Source organism: Podarcis tiliguerta (assembly GCF_965153285.1).
Source record: "Podarcis tiliguerta genome assembly, chromosome: 6".
In the NCBI taxonomy this organism is placed as follows: Eukaryota; Metazoa; Chordata; class Lepidosauria; order Squamata; family Lacertidae; genus Podarcis; species Podarcis tiliguerta.
The window spans coordinates 22,374,991-22,389,531 of record NC_139539.1 but is presented as its reverse complement, the minus strand read 5'-3'; the positions used below and the strand labels follow the sequence as shown (position 1 = coordinate 22,389,531).

Sequence of the window (14,541 nt, the reverse complement as noted above, 5' to 3'; positions counted from 1 at the left end):
CACGTTGGATAAAAGATCCTTGCACTGAAGGGAGCTGGACTTAGATGACCCTCCTGGTCCCTTCCAACTCTACAATCCCATGATTCTGTGATTGAATGGTGCTGAACATCCTACAGCCAGTGAACTCCAGCAGCGTGAAATCGATGGGCTGCAAACCATCCGCCGCAGCCGCCGCCACACAAAAGGCGCGAGGGCGCATGCTCCGTCGCTTTCCGCCTGGCAACGGCCGCCGCCAACCCTTATCCAGCGGCGGGTCCCCTTTCAAGCCCTAGCGACTGCCCCTCTCTGCCCGCCCTCGGGCTCCGATTGGCCGCGCCGGCTTTCCCGGGATGACTTCACGGCCGCAGCCCCCGCCCCCGACGCCGGGCTGAATGAAGAGCCATTGAGAGCCGGAGACGGGCAGCCGCGAGGAGCGCAGCCTGGCGGTGGGGGACGCGGCGAGAAGAGCCAGACGCGCCTCCGCGGGAAGAGCCGTGGACGCCCGGGGAGAGCGGGCGGAGCAGCAGGTGGTTCTCTCGCCGGGAGCCGCAGACTTCGCGGCGACCCAAGGGCATCGGGCTCCATCCTGACATCTGCATCGGGGATCACAGCAGCCTCCCTCCTCTCCTCCCTGGGGGCAAAAGAGCAGCTGCAGCATCTCTCCTCGGGAGAAGAGCGGCAGCTGGAAGAAGCAGCTCTCTTGGCAGCATCCTTCCTCACCGCATCCATCCTCCCTTTGGGTACCACCAGCATCCTTTCTCTCTTGGGTACCACCAGCATCCTTTTTCTCTCGGGTACCGCCAGCATCCTTCCTCTCTCGGGTACCGCCTGCATCCTTCCTCTCTCGGGTACTGCCTGCATCCTTCCTCTCTCGGGTACCGCCAGCATCCTTTCTCCCGGACGCTCAGTTTCCTGGGTACCACTAGCATCTTCCCTGCGCGTTCCCTCCTCAGCATCACCTTCTCTTTCTCCCTCCCTCCCATCTCCGCCGCGGGTGGGTTCAAGTCCGTTCTTCTGTCACCCCCCCTCTCACCCCCCCCGCCTCATATCCCCCACCCCCCCACCCCGGTCAGCCCATTTCTCACCTCCCTAAGGCCCCCCCACAGTAGCCAAGACGCCGCGGGCTGTGCTCCGAGTGAAGAATGGGGCGTCGAAGCTGGCCAAGCCGCAGGCTGCGGCCGAAGCCCCCGGCGGCGCCCCGGGCTCGGGGCTTTTCATGGAGCGATCGCAGAGCCGCCTCAGCCTCTCCGCGTCCTTCGAGGCCCTGGCCATTTACTTCCCCTGCATGAACAGCTTCGACGAGGAGGACGCGGGTAAGACTCGACGCGGGGTGGGAGGGGGGGAGAGTAAAAGGGAAGCGGACGGAGGCAGCGGGAGCTGGGGAGAAAACCGAGGCGTGTCGGCAGCAAAGGGGTTAATAGTTGGAGCGAAGGAGAGGCTTGTGTTGGGGGGGGGATGCTTGGCGTGGGACCCACCTTGAGCTCCTTGAAGGAAAAGCTGGGATGGAACTGTACCAATTAAACAAATGGACAGGCTGCATAGAGTTAACCGTTGTTCCACATCCCTCAGTCATGTCTGCCATCTCTCTCCCAGGTAAATAGCAGCCAAGAGGAAGGGTGCAAAGATTAGATTCTAGAGGTGCAGAGGAGGGAGAAAAGGAAGCCACCTCCAGTTGTGTGGATTAACTTTTCATCGTGGCACATCTGTAGAAACGTGCGTCTGTGGGAATTATACACACACATTCGCACACACACAATTTGATGGCGCAAGAGCTGCTTCAGTATTGGCTCTCCTACCTTCCACATGCATATCACCTGCTGTGAAAATAGCTTGAATGGAATTGACAGGGTGTGTTTGTTTGTCTCTCTCTCTCTATGTATCTATCTATCTTCATGTGCTGTGGGTGATGGAGAAGGCTTTTTTTTTTTTTGCATTCCTCTGGTGTGAAAGGCATGAGCAAAACTAAAAGAACTTGTGGGGTGGGAGTGGTAGATTCATGTTGCACAGGCCAAGGGCACTTTGGGGGCAGACCACAGGAAAAGTGGAGGGTGGAATTCTAGTGGTGTAATGATTGCATACAGAGAGGAATGAAAGGAATGAGATGGTTGGGTGGTGAAGACCAATACAGTGGTACCTCGGGTTAAGTACTTAATTCGTTCTGGAGCTCCGTTCTTAACCTGAAACTGTTCTTAACCTGAAGCACCACTTTAGCTAATGGGGCCTCCTGCTGCTGCCATGCCGCCGGAGCACGATTTCTGTTCTGATCCTGAAGCAAAGTTCTTAACCTGAGGTATTATTTCTGGGTTAGCGGAATCTGTAACCTGAAGTGTATGTAACCTGAAGCGTATGTAACCCGAGGTACCACTGTAATATGAATGGGCTGGACTAATGAAGGGGGCAACAGAAGTGACAAGGCGGATGGGTAAGAAGCTTAGGGTGGGGTGGGGGGTGTTTGGGTTAGTAAAGGTACGAATGCCAATGCAGATGGTGGGTGCTGTTAGCCTACAGGATACTGGAATGAGAAGGACACTATGGATCAGATTTGGGAGCACTGCTTGGCTTTCAGCAGGACTGTGTGGTCATGGATGCACTGACTCAACCCCTCCCTGACTCAGTATGAGCTGCAGGATGACACCCTACTTAAACCGCCTGACTAGCAGCCTGCCAGCCACTGCCTACCACACATGCTGTGTGTTTGCAGTGCAAGGCATACCAAGTTACGACCCTGAATTAGTGTGTGAGGTTTAAAGGGTCATCCTTAGGCATAATCAAGTGACCTCTCTGCTTTTTGATTTACACTGAAGTCAATGTATTTATAAAAGCACGGTGCAAGTCTTAATCCTTCTATTAAGCTCCTCAGCCTTCTGGGGAACGTGATGAAAGGGGAAACTTTAAATACGACCCCCCAAAAAAGCCCTCTCTGACTGCACATTCTGGTCTCGTAAAAACAAAAGACTGCCCTGCTATTCAGATGGCAAGCCTCACTGCTCCCAGAATAAACACTCCCGCTGTAATTAATTGATAAATATGCTAATTGAGACAGATGGATTTAATACATTTCAAGAATATGTGAGTTTAAAGGTAATCTGTCACCCCTGAAGCTTTCACCCAGGCAAATTTATGAATTTGTTAGAATAGCATTGTGCTGGGAGTAAATGTGTCTAATGAAATTAATTCTGTGACTTATTGACTTTGAAGGGGAGGGTCTTTTTTGCTGGGTACAGGGAACCCTGTCTTATTAATCCAAACAAAGTTTTAAATTTCGGATCTCCTATATAGGGATGGTCTTCAGGAGCAAGTACTGGCCTCAACACCTTGTTCAGTGTGCATTTGGTAGCCATTCTCAAAATGGCCCTTATCTTGAATTCCCCAGATTGTGCCGCTAAACCCCTTGATCCTCAGAGGGAATTCTCCATCCTGCCATTCTTGAGCCTGAACTGAAGGATGGAGTAAACCTGAGGCAGAACCAGAAAAAAACGCCACTCATGTCTTACCTTTTTTGACTGGAGAAGTGGCCTTTTCTTGGGCATCAGAAGGTGCACCGCTCACACTATGCGTGGCTGCCATGCTTCCCTGTTCAGAGCAGCACTATAGCCATTGTTGACACTATGAGAGGAGAAAGATCTGTTTTACACACACAGGACTGCTGCATATTATCACCAATTTATTATTGTCAGTTCTTGCTATTGGCGCAGCTGCGCTTCAACTAATCTGTAGGATCAAGGTTGCCTGATAATAGAGGTATGTGTGCACTGATGCCCCTCCGCTACAATTTTTCACAACGGTTTGGCAATTGCCGTTCCTTGATTTCCTTCCCTTGCTCCGCATTTCCTTCCCTCGTGGGCTTCCTGCTCAGGCCCCAGGTTAAAGCCCTAGCATCTCCAAGTAAGGCTGAGACCAGCCCCAGTCTGAAACCCTGGAGAGCTGCTGCCAGTCCGTGTAGACATTACTAAGCTTGATGTAACAGTGGACCGACTTGAGAACATACGAAGCAACCTTAAACTATGTTCCTGCTCCTGGGTGCTTTTTGTTCTTCTTCCTTTGGAAATCATGGTTAATATGCAGACAGCTGTGCATATTATATATCACAGCACATTATACTGATGTGCTATAATAGTAGTAGTAATTATAATATAATATAATATAATATAATATAATAATATAAATGTATACCCCGCCCATCTGGCTGGGTTTCCCCAGCCACTCTTGGCGGCTCCCAACAGATTAAAAACAGAATAATAACCTTTTGGGTTCCTCCAGACCGGTTGTTTGTTTGCAGATGTATTCTGCAACCTGACACCGTTGCAATAATAGTGTGCTAGTGAATGGATTTATTCTCAACCGTCCACACAGCTTTCTTCTTCATTAGTTGTTGTGCGATGCTTCCCCAGTGTTCTTGTATTAATGTCATCTGGAGCCCAAGAAGTGCAGGACAAACATTTGCGGGATTAAAAAGTTATAGGATTTAAGTTATGGGACATGCACTGGTTGGAAACGAATATAGTACTGAAAATGGGATCATGTGCAACAACTCCGATACCAGAAGTGAGCAGAAATAATCATGAATTCACAACGAAAAGGACATTCATAGGGACCCTGTATTTGCCTGAATGTGAGAGGAAAGAAAAAGAGAGAAATATTTTGAATTAATGGAGGCTATTCAACTTCAAGAGGGAAATCTGCCAGAAGCACACAATAAAGCAGCTTGAAGTGTGTATTGGTGCGGGAGGACTGATGCCTATTTGATGGGTAAATAGGAAGGAAAGCACCCATTTCACCTTAATTGAACAGAAATAAAGAAAGGTGTTAAAAAAACATACTTGAGGAGAATAATGTCCTAGATTAGGGACACTGTGGAATATCTAACCAGGCACAATAGACATCACACAAAGGTTAGCATCTGGGCATGGAGTATTAATCAAGGCAGAACGCAGGATACTGTGCAGACTGCATAAGTTCTTTCTGGCACACACAGGTGCAAACCATTTGGGGAAAAACAATTGGTGCAGGTGTGCCCTTGTGCTTGGCTACGTCTGCAAAGAAGCTGAATTCGAACACTCTTGATTGCTAAGAAGAATAATTGGTGGCCCCGAAATATGAAAACATCCCATCTGGGACAGCTGATCCAAGACGAGGCTTTAACCTTCCAAATACATATTACTGGATGAATTCATTTCCTCCAGATGGATGATATCAGTCTAGACAAAAGTATTTTGGAGTGTGATTGGAACTGGGCAGTTCAGTTGATGCTTTACGGTTACAGCAAACTAGGGTTTTGTACAAATAAGCAGCTTAAAACAGCGGTGGTTAGTTCATTTTCACAATTTAGATTGAAGCTGGTTTGGGGAGAATGCACCAAAACACAGCGTTTTGTAAGGAACGACAGGATAGATATGGATTGTGGCTGATGCCCTCCCTCTGTGCACTGCTTCCCAGGCCAGCTATGGGAGTACACTAAATGGGAGTGTGTACACAGACCAGCACAGTTAATGTGGCAGAACTAGTGCAACTTAATGCAGATAATATTCAAGCTAGTCCTGGGTTCAAATCCTTGTTCACCCATGAAGCTAGCTTGGTGATTGGTCAACCATCGTCCAGCCCCTTGCAGAACCTAACCTGCCTCACTGTGAGGTCACATTGATTAAGCTGGATATTTTTGTGAAGGCTCACTGTAATTTTTTTACATTGCATTTCTCTTTGACCTCGCTGCTTTCATTGGCCACCCCCCCCCCTTGCACTCCTTGCATACAATGTAGGAAACTTTTGCTCACAAAGGCTTATGCCATAATACCTTTGTTAAGTCTTCAAGGAGCCACAAAGCTCAATATGGCTTTTTATGATTTTGCTTTGTTGAGCAAAAGGAGTTGAAATCGACTAGAAGTTTGCAAAGCCCATTTCACATTTTGATATTATATTTGGACTGGAGCGACAGGTGAAGCTTGTCCATTTTGCTCAGGAGCTCAGAAGGGGGATTGTAGGAGGGGGAGATTTTCCTCTGCTCCCTATAGTGTCTCTTCCTGCCCTCGCCCCCAGCATACACATGCAGTGGCGAACAGGTAGCTGCCCTACTGCAGAAAGTTACTGCAATCTATGGTAGGAGGAGGCAGGGCTACGATGAGGCCGGGGCTTGAGACAAGAGGCCTTGCAGGGCTTGCAGGGAGCAGATTTGGTTTGCAGGCTGCCGGCTGTGACTTAAAATGCAGCTCCAGCACTCTGATTTTGGGCTCTTCCAGTAAACCTGTTGACTGTGCATGCATCCTGATTTGCTTATACAATGCTTACATGGAGGTTAGACTATGTCCGGACTTTATTGAGCTTTTGTTCCAATTTGTTTGTGGGAAGGTTGTATAATGAGTATCCATCCTGATTTGCTTGTACGCAGTTTATATGTCTTCCTGTTAGCTGTTCCCTTGTTCTGCCCCTCCGTTTCAATGTCACAAGAAGTCTGTGTTTTGTTTTGAGTGGAATTGTTGAACTGGAGAGGCAGAGATCTTTGATCCATGTGAACTGTACAAACCTAAATTTCTGGTATGCAGTCAAATCCCTCCTGCAAAATACTGGCAGTTTATAGAGGTGATCTTCGATTGGCGGGGAGTGAGATTGACATTCCATTCACTTCTCCTGTAGTCAGCTTTCAACAGTTTCACCCAAATTCCCAATGAGCTTTGCTGTATAAAGGCTTTTTTTGGGGGCTGTAAAAGTCTCTCCCTTCTACAGTCTTCTACAGTCTCAAGGTAGTTAAGTTAGAACTTTGGTCCATTTAGTCCTGGTTGGTCTGCTTGGAGTAGCAGAAGAGTCCCAGATATTGGATAGAACTGTCCTGTGATCACCGGGAACAGACTGGGCAGGCAAAATTCATGCAACAGAAGTAACTGGTGAGAATGACTTTTTCCCACCCCTAGAGCAGTAGCAAGTTGGTGACACATCATCTTTACAGGGAAAAGGATGACTATTGAAGTTTCTACAACAGCAGCAATGGGCAAGTTAGGAAGGAACAGAGTGGTGAGTAAAATTTCTCCAGTTTATCTCTTCCTTCTGAAAAAGGGGGTAGTATGATATTAGGACACCATAATGAGCAGTTAGGGCTGAATCCTACTAACACTCATATTGTATTAGCAAAACAATGCTTTTATTTTTGATTTTGAATCAGACAAACTGTGTTGACATGCTGAAAAGTGTACACTCTCTAATAAGGATAAAATCAAGGACAGTAGTAAGGCTCTCTACTTCAGATGGCCAGTACTTGCAGAAACCAACTGCCAACTCTTCCAATGCCATTTCTGTGCAAGAAAAAAGAAAGTGCAAAAATACGATGGGCAGGTGTTGGGTTTGCCATTTTCCACAGGGGCATGGAATTCTGCTTTGCACCCTAAACACAATAAACATTTCTGTGTGAAAAAGAGGGAAGTCAACCTGTCACATACGTATTATGGGATTGTTTCCTACTTCATGACAAAACTGAGTGACCTAGGAGAACCATGGGAGTGGAAATTTGAGCACAGTTCCCCAATCATTAAATAGCTGAGGATTTTTACCTAGTCTTCCATGCTTTATCATGTGGTTGCTGGACATCTGGAGGCAGGAAGTGGACTTATGAGTTGTGGTTGAGTCTACAGGAGCTGCCATTATCAAATGGAGACTAGCAACCACTCTCATCGCTAGCTCATGTTGGTTCCATAAACCTTGTCTTGTGAGGAGGACTGAAAGAAGAAAAGCTTTCAAATTAAACTTTATGTAATAAATAATGGTGTTGGTTGGTTGTTGTTTTTTAAAGTTCCTAACCAAGCAGCAGTTTACTGCTTACTGTCCCATGAGACTAGGGCCCTTTAGGATTTAACCTCCTTCCATCGGGCCTGTAAGACAGAGCTATTCTGCCTGGCCTTTAATTTGAATTCAGCCTGATCTTTTATTTCCCTTCTCTTCCCTCCCCTTTTATGAAGATTACCCGCTCTGAGACCCCACAGTTAATTCTCCCCTGGCCCCCTCGCTGGCCCAAGTAGGACTAATTCAGCCAGCTAGCCCTGGTGACTATCTAATGCTTATTGGATGGGTTTTCCCCAAATTGATTTTTGAACTTTGAATTTTATTGTTATTCATGCTTTTATACTGTATTTTATGCTGCTCTATGTTGTATTACAATTAAGTGCTTTAAATTTGTTGTTAGCCTCCCTGAACCCGGTTTTCTGAACCAGGAATAATTATTATTATTATTATTATTATTATTATTATTATTATTATTTATTATTACTGGGCAACTGGGTTGAACACTGCCTGCATGTTAACCCAGTCAAATGGGTGAAGTACAAAATAGATAAATTATAAAAGCCAGAAATTCTGGGCAGAAGACTGAAATATTCCTGAGGGGAAAGGTCATAGGTCAGTAGAGGAGCATCTGCTTTGCTTGTTTGTTTTCTCCCTTCTTATTTATTTATTTATTTATTTATTTAAACAAAGCCTTGTCTTGCTGTGTGGCTTTTTCTCCCCACAAACTCGGTTCTTTAATTTTCCTCCGCTGCCCATTTCCTTGGCACCATTTTTTTATTTATTTTTTGGACCTACCAGTCTATTTGCAGCTCTGTCTGCCATACGGATAAAGTGGTTTTGCTCTGAATGCTGCAGTTCCTCCATTGCCCTTTTTGTGATGAAATGGAGAGACAGTGTGTACCTACCTAATGCCAGGCTGTAAGAGGAGCCGCAAGGAAAACAGACTTTCCAGTGAAGAAAGTGATTTCATAGCTGAGCAGTTTTCACAAATCCGTCTCATAACTTTTATCTGTCGCCAGCCCAGAGCATAAATCCTGGGAAGTCCTTCTCGCATCTCCTTGAAGACACCCAGCTATCACCAGCAGGGCAGGATTCACAGTGACATGATGTCAGGTAGAACGTCGTTCTGAGCAAATGAGGAGCCTTTCCTTGAAGGCTGAGCAGTCGGCCTCCTTTTTGTTGGCCTTTGCATCATCCCACCCTTTAAGCAACTGGGATATTGCTCCTTAGTGCAGCAAACTGAACTGTATTTCTTCTATTGCATCTAGAAGGAATATTGCTGCCGCAGTGGCTTGCAGGAATAGCCTGTAAAGCGTAAAATGCAGTTGGGTATTTTGATGTGTTGGGAAGACTCAAGCCTCATCTCAAAGGCTACTGGAACAGTCAAAGTATTGCAGTAGTGCTTTTGAGAAAAAATTATTTACTTAGCCACTTTAAAACATACCTAGGATTCCCAGAATAGTTACGCAAAACTCATATATGAAAAGAAGGACACCCAAGATAGAATCTACACAAATATTTTAAAAACCGCTGTGGAAATGCTTAAAAAACAAACACATTTTGAAAAACACATTGAATTTGCCCCAGCTCACTGTTGCCATCAAGTGTCTTATTTGTATATTGCATTTTACAATATATTTAAAACGTTTTATTTGCAGCTGTATAGCTGAGTCCCAACCATGGTTCCTTTAAAGCATCTGGAAAGTGAAGACCAGGGTTGCAGAATCTGTGGCTCTGTTTGGGTAGGACTACTATTTTTCTTTAACTTTTCCCACAGAGCTGCCATGCTGCGGAGTGGAGGTCCAGGCAGTTATGCAGACCAACTTCATTTCCCAGAGTGCTTCAGGGCCCCATATGAGAAATGAAGGCCGCTGGCACGATTGGCTTTGTGGTTCACTCCACGGCGTGGCTACTCTGTGGAACAAGTTAAGAGAACGAAGGAAAGATGAGCTTGGCAGTGACTGCCATCACCACCGTTTCTGAAGCCTTCAGGATTTGGGGGAGAGGAACCAAGACAAAGCAGGTCAAGCATCTTTCCTGTGGGCACAAGCCTGACACATGGGCTCGGTCTGACACAGAGTTGTGGACCATAGGCTCTGTCTCTGTCGAGCACCCTAAAAGGCCTTGGCCCAGTATACCTGAAGGAGCGTCTCCACCTCCATCGTTCTGCCCAGACACTGAGGTCCAGCTCTGAGAGCCTTCTGGCGGTTCCCTTGCTGCGAAAAGCCAAGTTACAGGGAACCAGGCAGAAGGCCTTCTTGGTAGTGGGACCCGCCCTGTGGAACACCCTCCCACCAGATGTCAAAGAGAAAAACAACTACCAGACTTTTGGAAGATATCTGAAGGCAGCCCTGTTTAGGGAAGCTTTTAATGTTTAATAGGTTATTGTATTTTAGTGTTTGTTGGAAGCCGCCCAGAATTATTATTATTATTATTATTATTATTATTATTATTATTATTCCCAAGCCACATTCCCTCCTGAACAGCATCCTGGACAGAGGATAGGTAAGAGTACATGTAGAAACTAGCCTACTGCATTAGTCACTCTACCTGCTTTTGAGAGCCAGTGTGGTGTAGTGGTTAAGAGCGGTGGACTCATAATCTGGTGAACCGGGTTTGCTTCCCCACTCCTCCACATGCAGCTGCTGGGTGACCTTGGGCCAGTCACACTTCTCTGAAGTCTCTCAGCCCCACTCACCTCACAGAGTGTTTGTTGAGGGGGAGGAAGGGAAAGGAGAATGTTAGCCGCTTTGAGACTCCTTCGGGTAGTGATAAAGCGGGATATCAAATCCAAACTCTTCTTCTGCTTTTGCCTCTAGTCCCGCTCACCCCTGGCATGTGGCCCCCACAAGAATGCTCAGAACGGAATGTGGTCCTCAGACTGAAATGGATTCCCCATCCTTAGTCCCACATTTAGCATGGGAGAGGGAGGGAGGGCCATATGAAGAGAGGAAAAATCTTGGTCTGTTGCTCTGATTCCCTCTGGGTCTGAAAATCTTATAGAATCATAGAATCATAGAATCATAGAGTTGGAAGAGACCACAAGGGTCATCGAGTCCAACCCCCTGCCAAGCAGGAAACACCATCAGAGCACTCCTGACATATGGTTGTCAAGCCTCTGCTTAAAGACCTCCAAAGAAGGAGACTCCACCACACTCCTTGGCAGCAAATTCCACTGTCGAACAGCTCTTACTGTCAGGAAGTTCTTCCTAATGTTTAGGTGGAATCTTCTTTCTTGTAGTTTGTATCCATTGCTCCGTGTCCGCTTCTCTGGAGCAGCAGAAAACAACCTTTCTCCCTCCTCTATGTGACATCCTTTTATATATTTGAACATGGCTATCATATCACCCCTTAACCTCCTCTTCTCCAGGCTAAACATGCCCAGCTCCCTTAGCCGATCCTCATAAGGCATTGTTTCCAGGCCTTTGACCATTTTGGTTGCCCTCCTCTGTACACGTTCTAGTTTGTCAGTGTCCTTCTTGAACTGTGGTGCCCAGAACTGGATCTAGTGCTTCTCAAAGGAAGTGTTTCCTTCCTCACCCCACTCCTCTTATTTTCACCAAGGACCTCTGTGCTTTTCTTGGTTTCAACCCCTCTGCCTGTTAAGTGATCCCCTCCTGGCTCGGGAGAGGCAAAGAGGCAGCTTGTCATTTTTTCTGATTTGACCATCATGTTCGGTCGCTGCATTCAGGTGTAGCATTTATGGGGATGTTGAGCTTCTGCAGAGAAGTTGTGTCACAGCTTTTTAAATCTACCCTGTGTGGGTTTCTTCAGCTTCGTGAGTTTTTTGGTGATAAATTCATATTATTATTATTATGCTTAAGTGGAAGTTGGAGGAAAAGATAACCTGGGCAGCAGCTGAGATTACGGACGGGTGAATCTGTCAGTTGTAGTTTCCCTCGGTTTCTCATTTTTTTGCAATCTTAAATTTAATTTTCCACGTTATATTTTTTAAAGCCCTCATCCATCATCATTTTAGTGTGAATGATTCTTAATATATACATTTTCGCCTAATATTATAGATTTTTGCCAAGGAATTTCCCCTAATAATCACCTTTCCCTATGTTGTTTTCACCAATACATGCATTTTATTGCAAACTTTACCCTATTGTATGCATTTGTGCACACATAACTTGGCAAGTGAACTGCACTGCAAAACTTGTGTGAATCCTGAAGGATTGCTGTGTTTTCAATTCTTGTTTCAGAAAGTGCAAATGAGGAGAGACTGTTAGAGCCTTTTGCATGGCTTCCTATAGAAGCAGAGGTGGGAGCAGGGCAGCTTGGACAACAGCTGCCCAACAGCTGAGTCCTCCCCCAAGCGCACACATACTCTTTCTTACCTTTCTCCAAGGAAGAATGTAGCTTTGGGTTACTCATGAACAACAGACGCTAGAGAAGGAGTCGAAATTTTAACAGCAGAATTTTAAGATGATTCCTTGGGGCTTAATCCCTCTAATAACTTCAAAGCCCCACAGGTGCTGGAAGAAGGTGGCACCTGGTGAATCTCTCCCTGAAAAATGGAGTAAGTAAAAAGCTGGCATCCTGGGTGGTGGCGATCCTATGTAGCATTTGTGTGCCCCTTGTGATCTTCAAACTGGTTCTCCATTATCACTCTGAAAGCCTGACAACAAGGTTGCAAGCTGAGAAAAGGCGGAAGGACTAAACTGATCGGATCCAGGAGAAGAAGAAAAACAGTGGTTTTAAAAAATAAAAAAGCTTTAGCATGATTGCATTATGGGTGGTTCAGGTTTTTGAGCAAATATTCAAATTCAGAAATATTGTATGCTATTCTTATGCTACTGCAGACTGCGCATGAGAGATCACATGTTTGGGTGCCTTCTTCCTCTTGGCATAGAGGAAAGTAGCACATCTAAGCTAGCTTTCTCCCCAACTTGCTAGTTTCTACAGCTGTGGAAATTTTGAATATGGATGCTGTTTAATTTTCTTTTCCGGTGCCACCTTTCAAATTATTGCAGCTGCTCCATCCACCAAGCCATGCAGTTTGCCCAGCTTCTGCTAAGTCGTGGTACAGTCCGCATCATCACAACCTGAAAGCGATTGGACCATTTGCATATATCCTGTGATTCTTTTTAAAGGTGTTAGTGCCATGTTAGAAAGCTGGATGCAGAGGCTTCACAATATTAAACGTGGCCAGAACCGTCTGTTTCTCAAGTACTTCAGTTATAGCTTAGGAGTCTCCCCACCTTTCAGTTAATGTGCATTGTGACCATTCCCAAGTTATGCTTTTTCTTCTTTTAATTTCACCCTGTCCCCTGCAGCTAATGTAGGTTAAAGTTCCTACACTGCTCTGTGGCTAGACCTTGTCACAGAGAGGCAGCATGGTGCAATGGTTAGTGTGATGGACTAGGATTGGAGTTCAAATCCCCACTCAACCATAAAGTTGGCAACTGGCCTAGCTTTCAACCTAACATACCTCTCAGGATTATTGTGAAGATGATGATGATGATGATGATGATGATGATTTTATACCCCGCCCATCTGGCTGGGTTTCCCCAGCCACTCTGGGTGGCTTCCAGCAGAATATTAAAATACAATGATTCATCCAGTATTAAAAGCTTCCCTAAACAGGGCTGCCTTCAGATGTCTTCTAAAAGTCCGACAGTTGTTTATTTCTTTGACATCTGATGGGAGGGCGTTCTACAGGGTGGGTGCCACTACCGAGAAGACCCTCTGCCTGGTTCCCTGTAACTTCGCTTCTTGCAGTGAGGGAAGCGCCAGAAAGCCCTTGGCGCTGGAGCTCAGTGTCCGGGCAGATCGATGGGGGTGGAGACGCTCCTTCAGGTATACTGGGCCAGGGCTGTTTAGGGCTTTAAAGGTCAGCGCCAACACTTTGAATTGTGCTCGGAAACATACTGGGAGCCAGTGTAGGTCTTTCAAGACTGGTGTTATATGGTCTCGGCAGCCACTCCCAGTCACCAGTCTAGCTGCCGCATTCTGGATTAGTTGTAGTGGTAGCCCCACATAGAGCGCATTGCAGTAGTCCAAGCAGGAGATAACCAGAGCATGAGAATGAGGATAAAGTGTTTGAGAAATGATATATATGTGTAATTAAAAAAAACCTGCAGTATGGTTGGTGACAGGCCCTATTTGTGCATTACCAGCTTAGACTCACTGCTACCATTTCCTTCTCCATCCCTGCTCACTGAAACTGACAAGTTATGAGGGAAGAACTTTTGGTGGCGCAGATGCCTCATTAGTGTGTGCTGGTGCAAGGGGAGAAAAATGGAGATCAGCAAAACTGACAAGGCTTCCCCCCTGAGACCAAAACATACAGAACAGTGAAGGGAATGGCTGTGCCATAGTTTCTCAAGGTCATAAAAAGAGAGGAGGAATTGGGTAAAGGACCAGTGCGAGTTAAGAGCGATCAAATCTATGCTTCCTTAGAGGAAGGAGAGGTTAAGTTGTGAGAAACCATTCCCAAATGTGTAGAACTCAGTGGGGGAAAATGGTGGGTGGAAGATTGAAAATAGGATGCACCTGTTCTTAGATTATATGCATTTGCAGCCTCCTACCCGGCATTGCTCAGAAATGCTAAGAAGAAACAACAACAACATCAGTGCAGTTTTGAAAGGTTCAGTCAGCCACTTTGCTTCAGTTGTATCCAAACACAGATGAAAACATGCTGCTTGATCTTAGGAACCATTATGCAAAGATTGGTTACAATATCCTAAGAGGTGTTCAAATACATAGCGGAGGCTTCTTCAAACCCAGTCCTCCAGATGTTTGGGGACTACAGCTCCCATCATGCCTAGCTAACAGGACCAGTGGTCAGGGATG

General features: G+C 46.0%; 1 protein-coding gene across 2 annotated transcripts in view; it reads left to right on the top strand.

Annotated features, from left to right (window-relative positions):
- Positions 1–319: 319 nt before the first annotated feature.
- Positions 320–14,541, top strand: part of RIMS4 (regulating synaptic membrane exocytosis 4) — a 103,426-nt gene continuing 89,204 nt past the window's right edge. Inside the window, exon 1 of one of the 2 annotated variants that reach the window (XM_083447107.1) lies at positions 320–1,292. In XM_083447107.1, coding sequence (XP_083303233.1) covers positions 1,196–1,292 — 97 coding nt within the window. In that variant the 5' untranslated portion in view covers positions 320–1,195. The remainder of the gene's footprint in view (positions 1,293–14,541) is intronic. The other variant, XM_083447106.1, reaches the window with a different exon arrangement.